This window comes from Anopheles maculipalpis, chromosome 2RL (genome assembly GCF_943734695.1).
Source record: "Anopheles maculipalpis chromosome 2RL, idAnoMacuDA_375_x, whole genome shotgun sequence".
Lineage (NCBI taxonomy): Eukaryota > Metazoa > Arthropoda > Insecta > Diptera > Culicidae > Anopheles > Anopheles maculipalpis.
The window spans coordinates 67,594,616-67,617,951 of NC_064871.1; the positions used below are offsets into that span (position 1 = coordinate 67,594,616).

The following is a 23,336-nucleotide window of genomic DNA, read 5'->3' on the forward strand; positions in this document are numbered from 1 at the left end:
TACTGAAGCTTACAATAAATACACGCATAGAGTAAGAAGTACTGGCTGTAGCAGCTTAACTGACTATTCGTTTAAGTAACGATTGTTCGTCTAATTAGCGAAACAGCTTTACAGAGCTGCAGAGGTTTGATAATTTAAAAATCGATTCATCTCTAATAAGGAATCATTGTACAATCAATCCCAAACGTTCATTTACGAAATACGGGTTAAGTTACGTGAAACTGGTTCAATACTGAATTGTATAAGCTGTCTTTTCGTACTACACTAGTTGAACTTTACTGTATAGCTTACTTTCTGCTCCTTTCTTACGATTAACACATTCACGTACGTTCCACCAGACTTCGTACTTGAAACAAATGCGATTAGTATGGACCTTTCGACTTGTATGAGTAAAGCAAAGGAGGTAAAACTTATCAACTAAGACAGTGATGATTGACATGTCTCCTTGATTGAAGACTACAGGACGTAAATACGGACGACATATTTCATTTTTTTCCTATTTTCAACCTTAAGCGGTTTATACACTCATGCAGAGAGATAATCGAGGTTTGATTACTATGCTGGGGAATTTAAATTCAGATCGTTCAGTATGGGAGGATGTCGCAGGACGAAGTATTCTTAATTTTTCCCCCTAGTGCGGAATGTGTCACCTGTTCTCCGCTCTCTCAATCTTCCTAGCTTGATTCAAAATCCCATTGATCGTTAATAGTGTTATGTTAGTTAAAAATAAATCATTATTCTAACAGCTTGAACCATTCTCGACAGCTGTCGAATTTCAAGCCAACAGCTCCAATAGCTACTTAGGATTTTTTCTTCTTTTTGTTCTTGTCGTTTGTAACGGGATTGCCATCGGCTTTGCGTTTTTGGTTTGGCTTTGGCACTCCACTTCCAGCACCTCCTCCACCAACAGCTCCCCCTCCAGCAGCCATACTAGCACCACCCGTCTTCTTCTTCTTCTCTAATCGCTCCTTCTCTTCGATTTCTTGGTTTTCGCGCTCAATCAACGTAATGAGTGTATTGCAACGGCGCTGTAATGCAAGAGCATTCCGTGACTTCAGGAACCAATCGAAGCGAAACTGTGGAGCACAGCGTACTGCCGCCCGTAGCTCTTCGTACACGTTCTCCCTATCGAATCCGAGCTTGTGCAGCATACACACCAGGAAGCGATCTTCCTCCTCGGTGTAATTTTTGCCCTTATTGTTGGCGTACGCTATGCGAAGCTGATGGAAAGGTGCGCGGTATCTTGCCATCTGAAATATGTTGAAAAAAATGCATTAATCATTAATCATCACCCTTGATATTCCATAGTATTTCAGAAACACCTGCAATAGTTTTGTATTAGATTATACCACTTTTTTATACAGTAGAGAGGCGAATGTAGTCTTTAAGACCCAAAGCCTCTATAAATAAACGAGGAAAAAAAATACCCTTGATAAGTCGACTATTTGAAGTAGTGATGAGAATATCAACTGTTTTCAAGGAATCAATTCACTCTTACTCACTTACGCCTGGGATTTGATTCTTTTAACAACTCTTTGGGGAATGTTTATAACGAGGCAGAAGACGGCCCCAAACTTATTACCTCTCATAATGACGTCACGCCTCTTATAAAAGCTATGACAACTCGCTTTCAATACTATCTGTTGATTCAAATCCTTTACGAGTTTAAAAAACTCTTTACGATTCGAATCGCTCTGGCGACTATTCACTCCTTGGGAGTGAGATAGATAATAGCGATATCCAAAGGAGTTTCAACACTCTTTGCGATTCGAAACCCAAAAGAGTTGTATAAACTCTTTGTGAGGAGTTTGTTTAAGGCATTTATTAGAAAGATTTAAATCTCTCACTCACTCTTACTCAGTACGCAAAACACTAATTTGAAGTAGCCTACCTTACTGTCCAACGCCCTTTTGATCGATGCACGACGCTGAATCTTTGCCTCCCCCCGCTCTATCTGACTCATGATGCGATCGATGTCCTGTAGTTCGTGACATCGCTCCCAAAATACCGTGCTGTACTCCATTACCTCCTCGGGCATTTTACCTTCGACCTCTCTTGATATATTCTCCATGTCATCCCGACCGTACTTCTCGTTCACCTTAATAAACTGATTGAAGTCTCGCTTTGTCCAGTTGGTAAAACCTTGCGTTAGTAACGATTCTTTCTCGGCCAGTTCCTCTTCCGTGAGCGGTTCGGCTTCGTCAATTTTGCGCTGTTCCTCACGCTGAACCTTGTTCGCTTCCGTACCCAAGTCTGAGTTTTTCGGCACCTTGTAGTTAACCGTCTTACGATAGTGGTAGATCTCCTGATCGAGCAGCTCAAACAGTCTTGGCGGAAAAAATTGGAAATCTTGTACGATCGGTTGTTTCGGTGGTCTAGGCGCTTTTGGTGCTTTCGGTTCGGCTACACGTAAAGCTTCCTTGAAGTAAGCGTCGACCGCATAGTTTGCCTTACGCTCACGCTTTGGCGGTTCGATCCAGGATCCAAGGGTGTGCAGCTTTTGCTTCTCGCGATAATCTTCACCCTCGAACTGGTACACCGATCGGTTCTCAAGATTCTCCGCATCCAGCGTGAAGCTGCGCAGCGAACTTTCACCCAGCTTGTCCAACTTTGCCATCTGTTCCTGTGTCTTCTCCTCGCCCTTTTGAAGAATAGCGTCAATGTCTTCATCGGTGATCTCGGAATCGCGAGACTGGAACACGTGATTCGCGCCGAAACGAATGATGTTCAACATCTCGTCCTTGTTCAATTGGTTCGTTTTGTTGTCCACCAGTCGACCTTGTTGAATTACGAGCTTGTCCAGCTTCAGCTTCACCTCCGCCCGCTCGACAATCTTCTCCTCCACCGTGTTCTCGGTGATGAGTCGGAACACGCGCACCTGTTTCTTCTGCCCGATACGATGCGCCCGATCCATGGCTTGCAGATCCATCTGTGGATTCCAATCAGAGTCGTAGATGATGACCACATCTGCGGTGGCCAAATTGATACCCAATCCACCGGCACGTGTCGACAGCATGAAGATAAACTTAGTGCTGTTTTCCGCGTTGTAATCGGCGATCATGTTCGAACGGTCCTCGTGTGGCGTTTGTCCATCCAGTCGACAGTAGTGATAGCCTCGCCAGTGGCAAAAATCTTCCAAGATGTCCAACATACGCGTCATCTGGCTGAAGATCAACACCCGAGATCCTTGCTCCTGCAGTTTCCTTAGCAACTTGTCGAGAACCACCATCTTGCCGCTGTTCTCCAACAAATGGTAGTCGGTCGTGTACGGTGGACCCGGTTCCGCTCCATCGAATAGATACGGGTGGTTGGTGCACTTTCTCAACTGCATCAGAATGTTTTGCAGACGCATCTTCTCCACCTTGCCCGCTCCGTTCACCACATCAATGTCCTTCATCAGGATCTTCGTGTACCAATCGCGCTGCATTTTCGACAGTCCGACAAAGATCTTCACCTCCTTCTTCGGCAGCAATCGCTTTTCGACCTCAGACTTTAGACGACGCAGCAAAAACGGTTTCAGCACGGCATGCAGACGCTCGATCAGTGAATTATCTCCCAAACACTGATTCGCATCGAACCAGCTATCAAAATCTTCGGCGTTATTAAAAATGTCCGGCAGCAAGAAGTTAAGCAGCGCCCACAGCTCGTGAAGATTGTTCTGCAACGGTGTTCCGGTCAGCAACAAGCGATTTGCCGTCTTAAATTCACGTAAAATTTCCGACAGTTTCGACTTCTCGTTCTTGATACGATGCGCCTCGTCGATAACCATGTAACGCCAGTTGAACTTCTTGAACACGGATTTTTCCCGAATGCACATCTCGTACGAAGTGATGCAAACATCCCATTCCCCGGGCATCAGCACGTCCCGGATGAATATGTTACGCGTTTCCTGATCACCAATCATACACACTGCACGGATGGATGGACACCAGCGTTCAAACTCGTTCACCCAGTTTTGGAGTGTAGATTTCGGCACGATCACGATGTGCGGTCCAGGATTGTTCCGAATGTTTTTCAGATATCCCAACAGCGAGATAGTCTGCAATGTCTTACCCAGACCCATCTCGTCCGCCAAAATACCGTTGATGCCGTTCTCGTACAATGAAATCATCCAGTTCAGGCCACGGATCTGATAGTCACGCATCTCGCCGGCCTTAATGTACGGCGGGGAAGCTTCGAAGCGGAACAATGTCTTAGCCTTTTGGTTAGTTTCCGCCAGCAACTCTTCGTCCTCTTCTTGCTCCGTCTTGCGATGCCGATGATCACCCGGATCAGCATTTTTGTCCACTTTTGGCTTGCGACCACGCGGAGCTTTCGGTGGACTGTTCTTGCTTGGTGCCGAGTTCATAAAATGGGCAAAGATCTCCGTCTGCTTGAGCAGAAACTCAAACCGCTTGCCGCGGTCGGTTTCCAACGTTGCATCATAGTCTGGTTCTTTTATGTGCGATGAGGTACTGTCGCAGTTGGATTCATTCTAAACCAAGAGAAGAACGAAAAAGCATAAATGCATGGAAAATGATTGTGTTAGTCGCCAATTAGTATATGAAAATTCTAACACAATCGTAGGCAGAATGCTTGTTGTCCTGGTTAAGCCACTGTTTTTTCCTTGCCAAAGCTTTTTCCATCAAACAACAACATCCATCATCAGCCAATGCTCTGCTAGATTGCCCGTTGCTGCATCGAACCCGATTTTAATTTTTCATATGCATTAGGTTTCTGTCCCAGGAAACAACACTTACCGAGTTTTCATTTGTGTCCGTTGCCTCTACGGCATTCTCCTCCTCGTTGGACATGGTGTGAAGCTAGTGTTTTACTATTATTGAGGGTGCTTTAAATGAACGATGCCGGTGTTTCCCAATCATTTGTATTTGTTTCCTACGGCAGTCAACACAAAGTTAGCGCAACATTTATGTTCTTATTATTTATTTGCTTTGAGCTGCGCAGCTCTTGTCTACACGGCTGAAGACCTACTGTCAAATCATTGACGGTAGGTATTTGAAGCAACGGACTGTGCTGTATAGATCCGTTCTCATGTGCAAGACGTTAGGACAGTGTTACCAAACATATTCTCACTTTATAAAAAAATTACTTTTTTTCTTCATAAATTTTGAATACAACCTGGATTTCCACCAGCAAACAGGAACTTAAATTCTATAAACAAATTCTTCTACCACTTACCCCTAATCTTGAGAAGCATTATTCAGCTCCTGTTGGATGTTTTCAAAAGTTGTGAAATTTGGATGAAGCAATCGTCTGATTCAATCGTCTGAGAGTCCTGTACAGTTTTCGCGCCAAACGATCACAGCAACAGACAACAGTTAGCATCAAGCCGCGGTACGTGTTTGTTCTTGTAAGGGAATCCACATCGTGCATTAGTTTGCAAAGCAAAAATGGTGAGTAATAAATAATGAAAGCAACCTTTTTCATGCAAATTGCAAGCGTTAAATCTTGTTACTTCAGCTATCACCCGAAACTTCTTCCACTCCGTCACCGGATGACGAACAAGGGATAGAGAGTGCCATATTCGAGGAGGAGTTGCAACGCAAGTGTCTTTTGCAGCTAGAATTGCTCGAAAATCAGCTTGCTGGGTTTGCCAAGTTCAATCAAGCGAATGGCAAAATAAAACACAATGTGCGTCAGAAGGCAGAGGGAAAAAAGCAGTTGAAAACCATAGAAAACCTGAAACGAGCGGACGATGTCACCAACAACAACGATGTAGACGGAAAAAAATTCACGGAATCGCCATCATTCATTACGGGAACGATGCGCGACTACCAGGTGGACGGTTTGAATTGGTTGATTGCCATGCACAACAATAATCTGAACGGCATACTGGCCGACGAGATGGGACTTGGCAAAACGATACAGTCCATTTCCATGATCGGCTATCTAATCAATGTCTGGTGAGCAGCATTTACATAGTTTGTGGACACTTTTGGAACCGGTTCCTGATCAATATTTTTTTTTTTTTTTGCAATTGCCATTTTAGCAATCTGAAGGGACCATTTCTGGTTGTGGCACCGCTTTCAACGCTTTTCAACTGGATGCAAGAGTTTGCGCGTTTCCTACCATCCGCCAAAGTGTTGCATGCACATGCAATCGGCAAGCAAAAAAAACCGATCTTGGCTAAACTGGCCGATCCGAAATGTTCGTGGAATGTGGCCGTCACTTCTTACGAATTCATCAACCAGTACAGTTTAATATTCAAACGCATTAACTTCCACTATGCCATAATCGATGAAGCGCATCGGGCGAAGAATGAACTAACGTTAAGTGCTAAGCTGCTGCGAAACTGCAAAATCAAGAGTATGGTACTGTTGACCGGTACACCGATACACAACAATCTGCACGAACTGTGGGCACTGCTGAATCTGCTGTTGCCAACGTTCTTCAACAATGCGGACAACTTTCATGCCTGGTTCACGGAGAAGGACTGCATCGATCCTGCAAATCAGCAAACGATCCGGTTGAAGAATTTGCTCAAATTTTTGATGTTACGCCGCACCAAGCTAGACGTGGCTGCTTCCTGCATTCCGCCGAAGGTGCACATCGACATTTACCTGCCACCGACGGAGCAGATGTGCCTGTGGACGCATAAAGTATTGAACCGGGAAGTGCAGACGATGGGCGGGGATGGACAGATGAAGCCGTACAATATATCGAATTCAATGATACACATGCGAAAGGTGATTCAACATCCATTCCTGATACCGGGCGCGGAGAACTCCCAAACGAACTTCGTTACAGATGAGATCGTGAATTGCAGCTCGAAAATGATACTGCTAGACAAGCTGCTGGTGCGGTTGCGGGCACGCGGTTCCAAAGTGCTAATATTCAGCCAATACTCGATGGTGCTGGATATACTGATTGATTATTGCGATTGGCGCGAGTACGAGCACTGTGTGTTGCGGGGAGAAAATGACAACCAAGATCGCCAGAAGCAGATGAACGAGTTTAATCGGCCCGGTTCGTCTAAGTTTGTTTTCCTGTTGACGACCCGGGCCGGCGGTGTGGGCATCAATTTGATGGCGGCAGATACAGTCATCTTTTACGACATGGATTTTAATCCACAGATGGACTTTCAGGCGGAGGACCGTGCTCATCGGATTGGGCAGGTGAGAAAGGTGCACGTGTTTCGGTTCCTTGTTCGGGGCAGTATTGATGAGCTGCTGTACCATCATTCCTCGCGCAAACGACTGCTGGACGAGTCGGTAATACGCGCCAAGACCGCAGGCCCGGACAGCCATTTGTTTAAAGCTGCGTACGAGTATCAGCGTAAATCACTGATGACTGAAGGGCTGGTTGATCCAGTGGCGATCGACGAAAAGCTGGACGAGCTGTTGCGTGCGATGGGTCCGCTGGATGGGCCTTATACCAAGCATTCCGGTTTGCAGGAAGATTGTAAGATAGTGATACCGGGCGTACCATGCGATTTGCAGCTAGACTCATTCCTGACCCGGAGTCAGCTAAAAAATAAGCGAAAGCAGGAGGAGATTGTCAGTCCTCTGCCGACAAAACGCCTGCGACGCTCCTTTATAGTACAACAATTTTAGTGTAGTATAATTTTGTGCGAGGAAGATAGCTGGAGTGTGGTTCATGTGTTACCTGTGTATTTGTTCTTAATTATTGTCCAGTATTATGTGAGATGTTTAACATTTGTCTGTTCTTATGTTTACTGTCCTAGAAACGAAATAAATACTCATTAATTTGCGGATACTTCTTCTTCTTCTTGGCTTAACGACGCCGGCCATCGAAATGGCTTACTAGACTAGCCGATACCACGTAGTTGGATAGTCAGTCCTCACTACGGGGGGACAGTCCGGATGGGATTTGAACTCCGGCTTGCCGTTTAAAGACCGGAGCCGCTGTCGCCTACACCACCGAGCCGCCCCTTTGCGGATACTCAGAAATATTGTTGGCCCCGTATGTGTGCAAGGACAACGACGAGATCTACGAGCAGTAGGATGAACTCACTATAACACACGCCAGGCCCTCGCTGGTCAAGTCATTAGAATGGCACCAATGTCATGTCATTAGAATGGGAAATTTTGAGCGGAAGTGGAAAATTGGGAGGTTGTAGTCAAACCGATGGTGCACACGTTTAAATACGGCACATGCTCCTAGAATGGAAGGAATCCAGAAAGGAGGTCTATCGCGGAGACGAAGTGCAGGAACATAGAAAAGAAAGAACGTCAAAGGATAAAGCCAAAGAAGTAGAACTGCGCGTTTGAATGGCGGGATCCAATTTCCCTTAAACCGAGGATACGGCAGCGAATTAAACAAGAGTCTCCTCTGCACCCTTTCGATTCTCTGCATAATGGTGACTCCAGGTGGGGTCTAGACAACGCTGGCATACTCCAAGACGGATCGATCCCAGTAACAATACAACGCCATCAAACCAAAAGCGTCTGAAAAATTTCAGAGGCCATTCTGGTAATGAAACCCAGAAATCTATTTGCTTTGTTTACGACAAAATTAACGTGTTCGTTGAACGACTTCGTTCTTCGTTCTTCTCCTAGACCTTTACTTTACGGAAGTAACTCTTAATTTTAAGACCAAACAGGGAGTAGTCCCACAACAATTTACCAGGTGAACGACCAAAAGAAGCTTTGCTTGTAGAAGATTATTTCGCAAGCTGTCGAATGCCGCTTTGATATCGGTATCAAAGTGGCGTTTTCCTTAATTTAGAACACCAAACAAATAAGATTTGTACAAAACATAAACCATCGATACCACTACTTCAAATACAGCATACAATGTACATTTATTGTACCAACAATGCTCCCGAGAGGACTTTTCATGTATGGACCAGCACTACTCTACTCAATCGGATACTTCCATCGATTCTCTATAACTGTCCTGTGTGGAATATCCATTTCGCCGCTGTTTCCCACGAGAATCGTTCCCGTTCGCGTACGCTGTCTCATCCTCGTCCTCGTCGCCATCGTTGTCGTCATCCTCGTCGTACATTTCCTCATTAGACGATCCGGGCAGATCGGTATCGTCCTTCTCCAGCATGGAGTCTACGTCCGAATCGTCACCCTCTTGATATACCAGCACATTCATGTTCGATTTATCGTCCAGATTTGCTGCCTGATTTTTGCTTCGATCGATCTGATCGATCAGCAACCCCAATCTGCCACGCAATCTGTGAGAATTGTAAAAGACAGTATTATGATCCGCTATATTAGTGTGTGGGTGTGTGTGTGTGTGTGTGTGTGTGTATGTGTGTGTGTGTGTGTATGTGTGTGTGTGACTGCACCTTTTTCTGCCCTCACCGAACATACCTGGAAAGCGAATTCAGATGTTCCACACGGTACTCGATGATTCCGAGGCAGGTGCTGAAGTTGGCAAGCAGATTAGACGAACCCAGTGCCATAAGCTGGCTTGCGTGTATGTTGATCAAATGTTTCAACCAGCAAACGGCCGTTTTTACGCTGCAATGTTTGAAAGAAGAAGCGGGACGGATTATTAAAAGTTACGAAGGATATAGAGTGACAGTCGCGCTATACGACGTACTGCATCGTTTTCATCTGCATCATGTGGGACAGTTCGTTCAGTAGCGCACCCACATATTGGGGTGGTAATCGGCCCAGTGTTTGTTGTACCATGTCGGAATCGTCTACCGCAAAAACATTTCTCAAGAGTGTCGCGTCCCGGCTGTGCAGTCCTTGCACCAGTAGATGGATCATGTTTTTCGAGCTTGTCTTGGGCGTTGACAGATTTTCCAAACGAACTTCCATGGGAATTTCCACCTGAAAACCGGGACAATATTGAGAATATACCATAAGGAAAATAAACCGAAGTTTAATGCTTCATGTACCTCCTTAACGGTTTTTCTGTTCGAATTTGTCGGATTCATATATTCCACATCATCGCTATCGATAATAGGTGTCTTTGACTTCAGCTCTCCCTCTTTCGTTTTGCCTTCCAACACCTTCAATGGCTCGCGAATAATCACGTTCATCTTGACGTCTTCCTCGATGGGCACATGCTCGAAGCGTACACTCAGCTCCGACCCGTACCCGAGCAGTATTTGTTCCTGTTGTGCCGAGTACTGCACGGTAGCGACAAACACGGGCAACCGATCGACCGCCTGCTTCTTCGTGCTCACCGTGTCAACGGCTATTTCAAACGTGTGGGACGCTCTGTACGGCCGCTTCACGGTCAGCTTACCCATATCGCGCACGAAATAATGTGCTACGCCTGTCCGCGAGACGACAATCAGATGCAACTTTCGATCGACCACCTTCGGCGAAACGTATTCCGGCACATCGTCTAGTGCAAAGGTTGAAACTGGCGAAGTACTGTCCTCGTCGCTCAATGACCACAGTGACAAGTTGCGATCGTTCACCGATCCCGACAGTACGTACACATTGTCCGCATCCAGCGCTACCAGCTGCAGCAGCTGTGTATTGGAAGTGTGTCCAATCAAGGTACGTTCTAGTGTGTCGTTTTCGGTATTCCACAGTTTGAGCTGTTTTGCACCGGTTAGAATCGTGTCAGCATGGGCCAGCACGCACGTTAACTTCTCCACCCCGATATGGTGCACTCGCTGCTGGCTGCACTGGCTAATGCTCCACTCGATCACATTACCATCGGCACCGGCCGTGTACAGTGCATCCGGATTGTGGCTGGCATTGAAGTAAATGGCCGTGATGGGAGCCGTGTGGCCATCACCTTTGCACGTACGCTCGATTGTAGCCGTAGCGAGGTTATAGAACGCGACACCACCCTTGCTTGTGCCGAATGCGACCATCAGCTGGACATTGGTTCCATTTTCCACCAGACTTGACCGTGCTTTCTTTGATTTTTTCTTCAACTTTTTTTCACCCTCACCAACCTGTATCCAGGCGAAGCTGGTACACGGCACGTTCAGGTGCATGTTCGGCGTGTAGACCTGATATACCGCGCTCGTTTCCACATCGTGCACGACAAATTTACCTTGCTGGCTTATGTAGGCGCAATATTTCCCACAGGGTGAAAACTCCCGCGACACGCTAAACATATTTGGAACGTTTTATTAACTTTTCTACACCTGTAAATAACATGCGGAGTTCAAAATGCCGAAAAACAGCGTGTTCGTCCCACTCTGTGTTGATTGTCAAATGTCAAAATCATCACGACTGTATTAAGATGACCCAATGAGCAAAATTAGACATCCAGGGCAAATTAAACAAATACGTTTCGTCCCAATAGACAATTATCGGAAAACAAAATCTGATAAATTTATCATTATACGAGCGGAAGGCTTTTTTCATTAAATTGGCAGATAAAATCCAAAATCAACCGATACAATTTTCTCCACCATAATAACCTCTTTTTAGCAGTTGTCTGAGCCATTTCATTCCAGCTGAAATAGCTTGAAATAAATATCCACTGTACAATTCAAACTATGAGCCACGTTAGAAAAATTACAATTAATGCGTTAAATTGGTAGATGGCGTGAAATGTTATTTTTTGTAACCATATTACATAAATAAAAAAATATAGCTTTTTTACTTTTAATAAATTGTTCACGAATAATGCTAGATTCGATCGATTTATTTTGCATTGAATGAAAGGCAGTAAATTATCAAAATTTTATAACTTTGTACAATTGGGGAAGCCGTCCCACTATGCAAAACGAATTTGACAGTCCATACGTCTGATTATCGGCTGTCGATGGAGACGTTTCGTCGGCTTGTGTGTGTGTATATGCGTGCATACGTCTGATCGTCGGTGCTACAACCAAAATCGCCATTTTTGTCTTGCTCCAAAACCTACCCGACGTTCCGGAACTGATATTAGGGTGGATTTTCTGTTAGTTGGTGGATCTAACCGACCGTGTCGAACGCTCGACGCATTGCCGGAAAGATTTTACAGTGTGCCAACGTCGCCCAGGACCATGGTGCAGGTCTAGGGCACCCAGTTTATCACGGTCAAAAGTCGGCTGCAAAATCCCAGCACAGCGCTCCTCACTGCCTGTAGCGTGTGTGTGTGTATCTGTGTGTGTATGCGTTTGCTGTTGTGCTCTGTGTGTTTCTTGAAAAACGGACTGCTTGCCCTAAAGGTTCGCTTGTTCACGGTTGTTTGCTTGTGCTTTTCGCAGCTCAAAACACACACACACGTACGCACACCACATCGCGTGAGATCAGCATCATAACTTGGCAATTTGAGTGTAGCCTGGTGGGCGCACAGGAAAGGTTAACAGCTGCGGAAGCCAAACCGGGACGAGCCAAGTGGAGCGGAGAGGGACACCGAAGTCGCAAAATCAAGTGAAACAATTCGAAGTGGCTGTATGTTTGACAACATTGAATATTGAAAACATCCAGCGAAAGCAAAAGGCACGTCGTAATCAACCCATCTACACACACGGCTGCAACCAAGGGTTACCACCATCCTTCGAACACCAATACCCCATCATTCATTGTTCAGCGAGGGAAGGATGAGGGCACGGCTGGCCGGACGTACAATGATGATGTTAAAGCAAACGATCAAGCAACAACACAACTATCTGCATCAAGCGGTTTAGGGGACGAAAGACAAGTTTTTCCTACAACGGTAGAACATAAAAGTGCAAAGAAGGTGAATCTCACATGGACAAAGCTAGTGGAGCTAGTAAAAAAGCCCTTCGCCCGTGGTTTGTTAATGGAAGAAGTTAAGCAAGAAATTGAATCGAAGTAAGCTTCGGTGGGTGGGTGGAAGTGTTTGCCAAGCAACGAAACGATTACCATCGAAACATGGCGTCCGATACGGAGGATGAATTGCTGCCAACCACATCGGTCAGTGCGGCGTCAACGTCAACGAGGGCTGGCCGACGGCTGCGGAATCGGAACGTGCTCAACGTAGAGGACAGCGATAATGACAGCAGTGGAAGTGGACCGATTGCTGGCCCAAGTCGTCGGCGCACTGTACCGGTTACGAAGATGGATCTGGCGTCCGAGAGCTCGGAGTGGGAATCTGACTGGAACAGTGACGAAGAGCAACTGTTGGAAAAGGGAGACAAGGACGCTGTGGCGGCCGTGTTGGCCAGTAAGCTCGGATACGCTTCGGACGAATCGAGCGGTAGCAGCAGCAGCAACGATAGCGAAAAATGTCCAATCTGTCTGCTGTCGCTTCACAATCAGGAAGTTGGCGTGCCGGAGGTTTGTGAGCATGTGTTCTGCGCCCCGTGTATCGAGGAGTGGTCCCGCAACGTATCCACCTGTCCGATCGATCGGAAAGCGTTTGAGCTAATCAATATTTACACGGATCTCGAGCGGCGACAGCAACAAAAGGAAGTCCTACGGGTGTATCGCGTTCAACCGAAACCGGCCGAAGGTGAAGTGGATGGGCAGGGTGCGGAGAGGACAGCAGGGTTGGCCGCACCGGATGAAGACGAACTGACGTATTGCGAAGTGTGCCGGCAGTCGCACAGCGAAGAAACGATGCTGCTGTGTGATTCGTGCAATCTGGGCTATCACATGGAATGTTTGAATCCTCCGTTGCTGGAAATCCCGTCCGGTTCGTGGTATTGCGACTGTTGCTTTGCATCCGGGTCGGACGAAGACGACAACGAGCTGCAGGATCTGTTGGACGATTTGAACGAGATCGGCGGTATGCGAGAGTCTCGACTGAGGCAGCGTATTCACAGCCCGTTACGCATCGTGCGGACACGCCAAAGCGAACGCATCCGGGCGGCAATACTAACGCGGGCAGCTGCCGCAGTACGGTTGAACATGGTCCAAAGTTCACCGGATGGAGCTGGCGGGCCATCGACGGTGGCGGCTAGGGTACGCCGATTGGCGGCCGGTTCTTCGGCACACGGCGGGAGTAGTAGCAGCAGCAGCCTGGTGGCAGTCGCCGCCGCACCACGTGCCCGCAAAACCGTCAAACGGAGAAGACGACGTCGAACGCGTCGAAAAATTCTCAGCATGATCATCTCCGAATACGACGTGGAGGACAATGACAATGGTACGGGTGTGGGAGGCCCTGGCGAGGGACAAAAGTTTGCGATCAAGCGCAAAAAGCTGTACAGTACGCTGCGGAAGCTGCGCAAGAAGCGTGCAAAGCGTAGGAAAAGCGGTGGAATTGGTGGTGGAGGATCCAGACGTCGTAGTGCTGCGGCCGCCGCTGCAGCTTTGGCCACCAACGGGGAAAATGTGGAGCTGCTGAGAGCAACAAATGCAATGACGGATTCGGTACAGCGGCAGCGTATCGGTGCGGGTATAACGCCGCTAAAGATTTTTGGCGGTCGCAACGATCTGGACTACTTTAGTGACGATGACGACGAAGAGGAAGGTAGCAGTACCGGTGGGGGTACGGGTGGAGCTGGTGGATCGACACTGGTCGCGGGTGGAGCTGTCGGGGCCCGGTTGCGAAACGTGCTCGGACGCAGACGAGTATTGAAAAGTGGATTTGAAAGCTTTAGCACACCTACGCCAGGCGAGCCAGCGTCGACAGGATCCGATTTGCTCGGAAGCATTCTCGAGAGTCAAGAACGGTGGCATTCGCGGGATGGTTTGCGAAACGTACGTATTAATGGTGGGAAAATCGTTTTTCCTATCGATCCATCGAATGGTGAGCGTCAGCGTGGACCGACCCCTGCGGGACCCAGCGGTACGAGAGAATCGATTGGAGCTGTGAATGTAGCCGCTAATACGCCCGGAACTCAATCTATCTCGGTCGCTGGTGGAAGTAGCAGCAGCAGTAGTGGGACTGCTGGATCAAACTCCTCCTCCTCGAATAATATCGTCACCAACGGTACAGGCGGTGGAAGTGGTACAAGCGGTAGTAATAATAATATTGGTACATCCAGCACTTACCCGAGTTCATCAGATGCTTCCGCATTGATGGATTCTCCGATGAGCAGCAAAGCTTCCGCCACTACGCCAGCATCAAGCAGTAAATCGAAAAAGGACGATGAAACGGATGAGGAGGAAGAATCATCTAAGGAATCGAAGGCTGTAACTGGTAGTCGACTGCCGAAAGGCCTATCGCACCGTGATGTGGATGATGCGCATGGTGAACCTGGTGCTGCAGCAGGAGCCGCAACCGAAAACAACTGTCCAAATTTTTCCGTTTATTCGTCCGAGACATTGCAGTACGCGAAAGGTGGAGGTACGGACGGAAATCAACCGTACGATCCACTCGACAGTGAGCAGCGTACGGATGATGAGGAGGATGATCGTTTTGCTGGCGAACGGGATGAAGATTTGGTGCAGCTCGACGACGACGACATGGATGGGGAGCCGTACACAAATATGAAGCAAAATGGAGGAGAAGATGAGCCTGCAGCAGAAGTAGCGGCAACAGAAGCATCAGAAGCAGCAACAGACGAGAACGATGAAGGTACACCAGCCCGCGATGAGTTCGATTCGGAAAGTGACGATGAGCTGAAAAAGATTGAGGCAGATTCGAATCGGGGTGGAGCTGATGGACGCCGGGAAGCTGGTGGTGGGTTGGATGCACTGACCCCACCACTGACGACATCACTCGTTGCTGCACTAGGAGCATCCGGGGCAGCAATGGCAGCTGCTTCGGCAATCGCTACAGCAAACTTTGGTGCTCCAGCCGGTTTGATGGCAGGAACCACGGCAGAAGACGACCGTAGCTACACGCCCTGCTTGGATGAGAAGTATCAAGAGCGTCGGGAAATGATCGATGCGGGTGAAGGTCCTTCCGGTGAGGGTTCATCCTTGCTCGATACATCTACTCGCTACCGTAGCCAGGGCAGTGCGATTGATACTGCCGGTATTGATGGGATGGATACGGAGCTGATCTCGGACGAAGATGATTCTGCCTTTGCGGACGCAGCAGCCGCTGCGGCTGGCGGAGATCAGCTAGAAGGTGGTCCATCTACCTCGAAGGGTGGACAGCAATCGTCGAAGCGAAAGGAACAACTTGCCTCGTTCAAGAAGGTAACGAAAAAGGGTCGCGAGCGTAACTATCGCGAGAAGGACACAAAGAAACGATCGTCACGTGATGGTGCCGACCGGAACGGCGGACGAAACGGAGATGGTGATGAAGCAAGTGGCACCGAAGGACGAAAGTCGGCCGACCGTCGGAATCGACCCCGGCGACCAAAACGGAAAGAAATGCCCCGTTACGACATTCGGTCGATAATTGCTGAGAAGAGGCCTCGCATCTATAAAGATCCGTTCGGACGTGACATTACACCGAAGCGACGATCACGCACGTCACGTTCTCCTTCACGCAGCCGTTCGCGTGAGCGACGCAACATGTCTATCTCACTCTCACCGGAACCAATACCGGCGGTACGCTCGCGTGGTCCAGGGACCGGTTTTGGTACCACCCGAAGACGCTCCGTATCACCAGCACTTCCAACGCGCCACCGAGGCCGATCACCACCACCGCACGGAGCTCGTTCTCCCCTACCTTCCTTCCGTCGGTCACCACATCGGTCTTCCTCAAGATCACGATCCCGTTCGAGAGGTGGTGGTGGACGCTCTGGACCAATCGGCGGTCTACGATCACCTTCGCCCCGTTCACCACCGCGGGGTCGTTTCGGACGTTCGATATCACGGTCGCGATCCCACTCACCGTCACCTTCCCACCATCGTCCAGCGGTGCGTCGCGGGAGCTTCCGTCGATCCCTTACACCTTCCCGTTCTCGCTCACCGCCCGACAGACGTGTTGCGCGTGCAAAAAAGAAGGCCAAACGGAAGAAGAGAATGGTGTCGGTTAGCCGTAGCAGAAGTCGTAGTCGGAGTCGTAGTCGAAGTCGAAGTCGCAGTCGTAGTCGCAGTCGAAGTCGCAGTCGTAGCCGAAGTCGGGGACGTGGTCATAAAGCGTCCGTCTCGGCACGCAACGCCACTGGACGCAAAAAGAAAAACAAAACCCGTCGCAGCGTGACACCCCCGGTAGTGAAGAGTATCAACAAGAAGCAGAAGAAAAAGAAAGATCGCAAACGGTCACTTTCTTCGCCGGTGGGTGGTGGATCACGATCGAGGTCACGCACACCGCCACCAACTGTTTCATCCGGTATACTTACCGACCGTTTTGGTAAAGGATCCGGTGGTCAACGGCCACGTGACAACACCTCCTGGACACCTCCGCCCCTTCCACCGCTGACAGCCAGTTCCCGTGCGAAAGCTACCAACGGACCGTCAGCATCAGCGGCGTCGGGTGCTGCCAATTTGACCGTCATCCTTACGAACGAGGAAGCGCTAGCGAAGCAACAGGAGGATCGGGAGGGACGCAGCAGCAAACAGGCGCGCAAGGAAGCGCGACGCCGGGAGCGGGAGGCCCGCGAGAAGAATGCCACCCTGCCCTCGAAGGAAGTATTTACATCGGGTGATAATATTCTTGTAAGTGTTAGCTTTAACGATAAGAGTGCATCGTCGGTGGCGGCAACGGGCAAGGAAGGTGGACACGATAAAGCACGGTCGGATCATCACCACCACCATCACCACCATAATCACCACCATCATGGCCTTGAGCGTCCTGGTGGCAAGCAGCAGCAGCAGCAGCAACAACAACAACAACATCAGCGTCAGAAGGACTCTTCGACCGTACCCGCTTCCAGTTCGGCGGGCAAGCGGCAACGGGTTGGGGAAGGCGAGCGGCCAAAGACTAAACGACTCGATGGTCGGCTAAAGCAACGTACGCGTCCCACCGTTGACGTTCCTTCGAAACCGGTCGTAATTATCGATCTGGATGGTTCGCCGTTCCGCGTGCTGACACCGTCACCGAAAGCCGTCATCGTACTGTCCGACAGTGATACGGAGAAGGAAAAGGATAGGCGAGCTGCTGGAGCAGTTGGTGTTAGTGGAAGTGCGGGAAACTCCACATCTGGTACGAATATTGATGCATCCTTGGCTGGTAGCGCAACAGGTCCAGAGAAAAATAGCAATACTACTAGTGGAGGTGTTGGATTAATATTGCGAACCGGTGGAGGAGCACCTGGCGGCAGTACACTTGGTCAGTCGCTCGGGTTGATGGATGGGCAAAACACGAGTGGAGCAGTAGCGGCGAGTGGCGCCGTAACTGCTGGGCCGTCATCCGGTTCAAACGTTGGAGGAGTCCTGAGGAAAACGCCACCCGAACGTCGCTCACCACCGGTGGATGATATGTTTGGACCGAAAACTCCACCCGGATTCCCGACGAGCAGCAGTAGCAACAGTGGCGCTAGTGCCGGTCTTGGCAACCAGCAATCGCTGAAGGCAATGCAAGCACCAAAGTTCTCGATGCAGGTCAAGACGAAATCGACGAACGTGCGACCCGTCAACCCACTGTACGATCCGGGCGATTTGGACGAAGGCAAGGAGGATGATAGTCCCGAACGGCAGGATGGAACGGCGGCCGGTGATATGCCAAGCATCGGTGAGGAGGGTGGTAGTGATGCGCCCCAGACGCAGGGAAGCTTGGCGATGGGTTATGGTGCAGGTGGTAGTGTTGGTAGTAGTGCGATAGCTACCGTGGGTCCGAATACACCGCCAGAACCCGCACCACAGTCACCATCGCCCGATGTGTACGATCCGTTCGAACCAACCAAATCGCCATCTCCTTCTCCAACGCCTGGTGGTGGTTCGTCACGTGACCGATCGGATGCTCTTTCGATTGGGCGACTCTCGGACGAGGAACAAAGTAAGTCGACAAACAGAGACGGGCCTGGTTCCGGTTCGGTGGCAGATACTGGCGGTATGATGATGCTGGAGAGTTCTACCTCTGGAAATGCGGTTGGACCGAACGATGCCATGAATGGCGGTGGTAACGTTGGAGGAGCTGGTGTAGACTCGAGAACACCTCCACAGTCTCTTATGGGACGCAGCAATGGTAATAGCAGCGGTAAGGTTACAATGCTTAGCAACATCGTACTCGGCGGGTCAGCGACGAACGCGAACACGACGAAGGATCAGACCGGTGCCAATTCCGATTCAGACGTCATCTTCGATGAGTTTGTACCGTCGGCGGGTGGAGCGAATAACAACAATCTCATCTCGAAGTTGCCACTTCCACTGGCCGGATCCACCGGTGGCCAACAGGGACAGTCGGCCGGTGGTAAGTTTGGTGATTTCATGAACCCGACCGACTCTCCATACTCGCCCGGTGCCAGCGATTTCGACGATTTGTTTGAACCGCCCGGTGGGGGTGGTGGTGGTGGTGGAGGTATGGATTTGCTTGATTCGCCACCGATGCACACGTCGGCGCACCCTGGCAAGCAGCAGTCAAACCACCAATCGAACTCGCAGCTTCCAGGTGGTGGACGATCGTCGAAACCGATGCCACCGACGAAAGCGGCCAAAAAGTCGACCAACCAGTTCGATACACTGTTTGGTTCATCGCCGAATCAGCATCACGGTGGTAAAACGGGTGGCCGCAACCGGAAGGGACCGCACAAACGCTCGAAAGGAGGTACGTATTGTTTTATTTATAGCTCTAAATAATAAACTGAATCAATCAAATTTTCTTTCTTTTGTTGCAAAACGCACGAAGTACGACAACCTAATTCAGTGGATAAAAAGTCTAATTTTTGACAGTAAAACATCAATTTGCTGCAGTTTCAATGTTGAATTTTTGAATTTTATCCCGGCAAGTGGATTATGAAACTTTGATCCAAGGATCAGATCTTTTATGCAAATGATCGTATTTTATCATTGATCATTTTATCTTTCTATATAGTTTCAGCTTTCTAGTTGTTTTTTTTTCTTTGAGGAACAATCTGGCGTTATTGCAAGCTTTGTAGTAGTTATTTTCTACATCAATAATAATGGAATCAATCATTTTAACTTTTTCTTGCAGGAAAATCCAACCAAAAAGGTGACACTGCTAACGATGAAGATCCGTCTAAGCTATCGGATAAGGAGAAGGTAGGTATTCATCAAGTTCAAGGACTTGCAATATTAAAAACAAATGGCAAATTTGTTCATATATTCTTCTTCCCGCTGAACTCCAAATATTTTTCCCTGTAATCTCGTCATCTGACTATCGTCTTTTACAAAATTTCGATTCCTTTTCCGCGCGATGTGTTGTGTTGTTCATACAAATTGTCTATTGATTGCGCTACATCCCGAAATTGATTTCGAGATCAAAATTCGCGCTATAACGCGATTTGCCACTCGTCGGTCCTTTTCGGGTTACCACAATGCGACAATTCGCTCCTACCCTCACCGTTATTACTTTTAGACATCGAAACCCTCCAAACCCGTCATTCTCATTCCCAAGCTTCCTTCTTCTCTTCTGGAATTTTGCTTAGCAACATTGATCCTGCTTTCCTTCTTTCATGTATCTCCCTATATGAACCTTCCCGTCGGACTGCGTGCCCGTCAGACTTCCTCTAAATATCCCAGCCAAGCAACTATTTGACTATCATATCACTTTTATCACTTTCCTTCCCGTCTTCTTGCTTCTTCTTTCTTATCTTTCTCTTCATGTTAGTTATTTAGTTACATAATTAGGCCTTTAAAGGCAGACATTTGGAATCGATAAAATAAATATACATCGCATTCATATATTGCAGTACCTGAAGAAACTCAACCGCCTCGAACGCGTTGTCGAGGAAGTCAAATTGGTTATCAAACCGTACTACAACAAGAAGCAAATTAACAAGGACGAATACAAAGATATTTTACGCCGTGCTGTCCCGAAGGTAGGAAATGGGTTCTCGTATGTGTGTGTGTGTGTTGCGTTTGTTTGTATTCAAATAACGTAACCGGTGTTTTGTTTTTTTTTCTTCACAGATCACTCATAGCCGCACTGGCGAAATAAATCCGATCAAAATACAAAAGTTGATCAAGGCGTACGTGCGTAAGATACGTGCAAAACGGCGCCTTTCGAAGAAGGGTTCCGGTGGTGCGATTGGCCAGCTAGGTTTACCGATGGCAAACAACAATGCAATCATACTTTAAGCGGAGTGCTTAAAGAAAACAGAAGCAACAAGTCTATTGGATCTCGGATTCACTGTAAGTAAAATCAAATGTGAGATCCTGGTCGAAATAGTGCGTCGTTGCGAACGTCCTGTCAGTCAGCTAGGAGTCAACAGTTGTAGAAGGCAGAATTGAACAAAGTTAGCAAAATCCTACATACATTACTATTCCACATGAAAGAGAAAAAAAGAGGATAGATACACAAAATTGACAAGCCGCAATATATCGAATTCGTAGGAAGAAATTATTCTCAAGCGAAAATAGAATGTAAAAATTACGAATTGTTTGTAAAAAAAAAAACAAACAAACAGAGAGTTCATCAAACAGTGTAATTGCTAGGATAGTATTTTAATTACCCTAATGATTAGTAGTGTTAGAATTATGCTTACGTTTATTAGTTATAATGTGTCTTTTTTATAATATCTGTCGTTAGTTGTGTGTGTGAGTGTGCGTGTGTGTACAGAGACGAGAATAGGAGAATGTCTTTCTATAATCATTTATCGGGTGCGCGCGCGCGTGCGAAACGAGAAGGCGATCGGGATTGATTTCTTTTAAAATTTGTGCCCACCCATTTTCCTTCCATTAAAATTGCGTACCTCTTTCGTGTTCCGTACGTACTGCCTATTTTTTAAAGCAGAATTCCAATGCGTGAAATAGCTTCCAAATGCAAAATAGTCGGCCTTGGAGTCCGCAAGTGTGTCAATGATGATTTTACGCAAGCCCGGCAACCGACAACAATTGCAACAAAGTCAGCTAAAGGGGTAGTCAAGTCGGCGCTGTAGTTTGAGTCATTAAAAATTAATTGTGGAAGGCAGAATGGTTACAATTGGTCGAGTGTTTAGAACAAGTTGGAAAATACCTAAAACCCGCTGCTTTACAGAAATGTTGGACAAAAAAAACAAAAACAAATCTACTAAAAGCATGCATCAGTGTGGAAGCATTACATGCGTGTAAAAATGGAAAAATAAATACGGAACCACAAAACAATGTTAAAGCGCTTGTTAACGATAGCAAGTTCCACTCATTTGGACCATTCATTTCACTTGACATCAGTTGAGCGATAAAAAGGGTGATGAAAACGCAAAAATAACGCAAAATAAAAAATTCATAAGAATTTCCGTTTATCAGCGGTTTTAAACACACTTGATGATGCACCAGTTCCCGATGTATGTTGATTGAATGTGCTGTTTGCGTGTAACCGTGGTAGTAAATAGAAGTAGTAACGGTAGCATATAGAATCCAATCCTTGTGTGTAGTAAGCAAACATTATTCGGAAGTGGCCCCGACTATTGTACGTATAAAAATGTTTTCGCAAAAGAAAACATTGCCCTTAAACATTGCGCGGTATTTTCGAATTGTGTTAAAAGGAGGGTTTCATATTCCTTTGTATGTGGAGGTCGGAATTTGAAGGTGCGTGTAAGCTTCCGTGCACCGCGAGAGCATTGCAAATTAGTGTGCAAACCTCAGCCAAAACCATAGCGATGGTTCACGGTGACTACCAGTGCAGCGTGTTGTCTGCGGCAAAGCAGAACAGATGTAACGATTAAGATATTTATAGAATGATTGTATTATAGACAAACAAAAATGGCAATCGGTGGTGTGAAGCCACATGTGGTGTGAGTGTGAAGCCACATGAGAACAAAACCCGGCTTATCAATTAAACAATTCTCCCGAGTGGGTGTGTGGATAAAGAAGGCAGATCATAAGTGTAGTTGTGCTGCAGGTAATTCACCCAGATAGAATCCCTCACTATCCCTGTTTCTCACATCCCAAGCTAAAAGGATTAATATACATATTTATTATCATAATATACTACTGCACACCCCAATGAACACAACCACACACACAGACACAAAAGTACTCGTATACACATCCTTGCGCTAGCGCTAGCACACTAAGTGATAAGCGGCAGGCACACTAATGCTGCAAAGTTAGACGATAGTGAATGGTTCACCCCGGTTCCCGAATATTGTATGTGCTTTTCATGGCTCAATTATCCGATTGAAAATTGTTCACTCCAACCCGAAGTCAACCGTTGCGAGCGAGAGTGCTGAACTGATTGGTTGGGTGTGGTAAGTTATTACCGGTAAAGATTATATATTTATGAGCGGTTTCTAGAAATCGCCTGTGTATTTTCTAATGTTGTGCTGTCACCCACACTTACCCTTTGATGAATGAGTCGGAATGCAAAATGGCTAGTGGAGTAGGGAGTAAAAAAAAAACAAATTGAAAAGGCAAAAAAGCATACATAATAGAAAGTTTAAAGTACACACGAAAGCGAGAGAGAGAGAGAGAGAGAGAGAGAGAGAGAGAGAGAGAGAGAGAGAGAGATACACGTATGGGAGATGGATGCGAACAGGAACGGGATTGCAGCAGGTTCATCTTATCTGTGGCAGTCGAACCAATAGGGGTAATGTAATCTTCTACCATATAGAGTCACGGAAAACAATTAGAACTGGAAAGAAAACATTTGGTTTAATAAAAATG

At 47.4% G+C, this 23,336-nt stretch overlaps 5 protein-coding genes across 9 annotated transcripts in view; 3 read left to right on the forward strand and 2 right to left on the reverse strand.

Annotated features, from left to right (window-relative positions):
• The window catches only part of LOC126568810 (exportin-2), a 487,296-nt gene that overhangs the window by 291,128 nt on the left and 172,832 nt on the right, over positions 1–23,336 (forward strand). The gene's annotated exons all lie outside the window — the stretch shown is intronic.
• LOC126568794 (chromatin-remodeling complex ATPase chain Iswi-like) overlaps positions 801–23,336 on the reverse strand; it is a 157,806-nt gene continuing 135,270 nt past the window's right edge. The window contains exons 1-3 of one of the 2 annotated variants that reach the window (XM_050225426.1): positions 4,740–4,793; positions 1,892–4,474; positions 801–1,250 (exon numbers count right to left, since the gene is read on the reverse strand). In XM_050225426.1, the coding sequence (XP_050081383.1) occupies positions 801–1,250; positions 1,892–4,474; positions 4,740–4,793 (3,087 nt within the window). Of the gene's footprint in view, positions 1,251–1,891; positions 4,475–4,739; positions 4,794–23,336 lie in introns of those variants that run through there. The other variant, XM_050225427.1, reaches the window with a different exon arrangement.
• LOC126567416 (SWI/SNF-related matrix-associated actin-dependent regulator of chromatin subfamily A member 5-like) lies at positions 4,835–7,553 on the forward strand. The gene is made up of 3 exons (XM_050223639.1): positions 4,835–4,894; positions 5,461–5,903; positions 5,990–7,553. The coding sequence occupies exons 1-3, from the start codon at positions 4,835–4,837 to the stop codon at positions 7,551–7,553; spliced, it is 2,067 nt and encodes a 688-aa protein (XP_050079596.1).
• LOC126556007 (WD repeat-containing protein 43) lies at positions 8,824–11,067 on the reverse strand. Its single transcript, XM_050211164.1, has 4 exons — positions 9,824–11,067; positions 9,520–9,755; positions 9,288–9,437; positions 8,824–9,148 (listed from the first exon to the last, which is right to left on the reverse strand). The coding sequence occupies exons 1-4, from the start codon at positions 11,006–11,008 to the stop codon at positions 8,824–8,826; spliced, it is 1,896 nt and encodes a 631-aa protein (XP_050067121.1). The 5' UTR covers positions 11,009–11,067.
• Positions 12,697–20,831, forward strand: LOC126568746 (serine/arginine repetitive matrix protein 2-like). The gene is made up of 4 exons (XM_050225288.1): positions 12,697–19,338; positions 19,726–19,793; positions 20,444–20,572; positions 20,664–20,831. The coding sequence occupies exons 1-4, from the start codon at positions 12,723–12,725 to the stop codon at positions 20,829–20,831; spliced, it is 6,981 nt and encodes a 2,326-aa protein (XP_050081245.1). The 5' UTR covers positions 12,697–12,722.

Excerpts from the sequence above, each read along its gene's own strand:
- LOC126568746 (XM_050225288.1), top strand. The coding sequence starts at position 12,723 with ATGGCGTCCGATACGGAGGATGAATTGCTGCCAACCACATCGGTCAGT. Across the intron at positions 19,339-19,725 it reads GCACAAACGCTCGAAAGGAG|GAAAATCCAACCAAAAAGGT; the intron begins GTACGTATTGTT and ends TTTTTCTTGCAG. Across the intron at positions 19,794-20,443 it reads AGCTATCGGATAAGGAGAAG|TACCTGAAGAAACTCAACCG; the intron begins GTAGGTATTCAT and ends CATATATTGCAG.
- LOC126567416 (XM_050223639.1), top strand. The coding sequence starts at position 4,835 with ATGAACGATGCCGGTGTTTCCCAATCATTTGTATTTGTTTCCTACGGC. Across the intron at positions 4,895-5,460 it reads CCTACGGCAGTCAACACAAA|CTATCACCCGAAACTTCTTC; the intron begins GTTAGCGCAACA and ends TTGTTACTTCAG. Across the intron at positions 5,904-5,989 it reads GGCTATCTAATCAATGTCTG|CAATCTGAAGGGACCATTTC; the intron begins GTGAGCAGCATT and ends TTGCCATTTTAG.
- LOC126556007 (XM_050211164.1), bottom strand. The coding sequence starts at position 11,008 with ATGTTTAGCGTGTCGCGGGAGTTTTCACCCTGTGGGAAATATTGCGCC. Across the intron at positions 9,438-9,519 it reads ATGCAGATGAAAACGATGCA|CGTAAAAACGGCCGTTTGCT; the intron begins GTACGTCGTATA and ends CAAACATTGCAG. Across the intron at positions 9,149-9,287 it reads CATCTGAATTCGCTTTCCAG|ATTGCGTGGCAGATTGGGGT; the intron begins GTATGTTCGGTG and ends CAATTCTCACAG.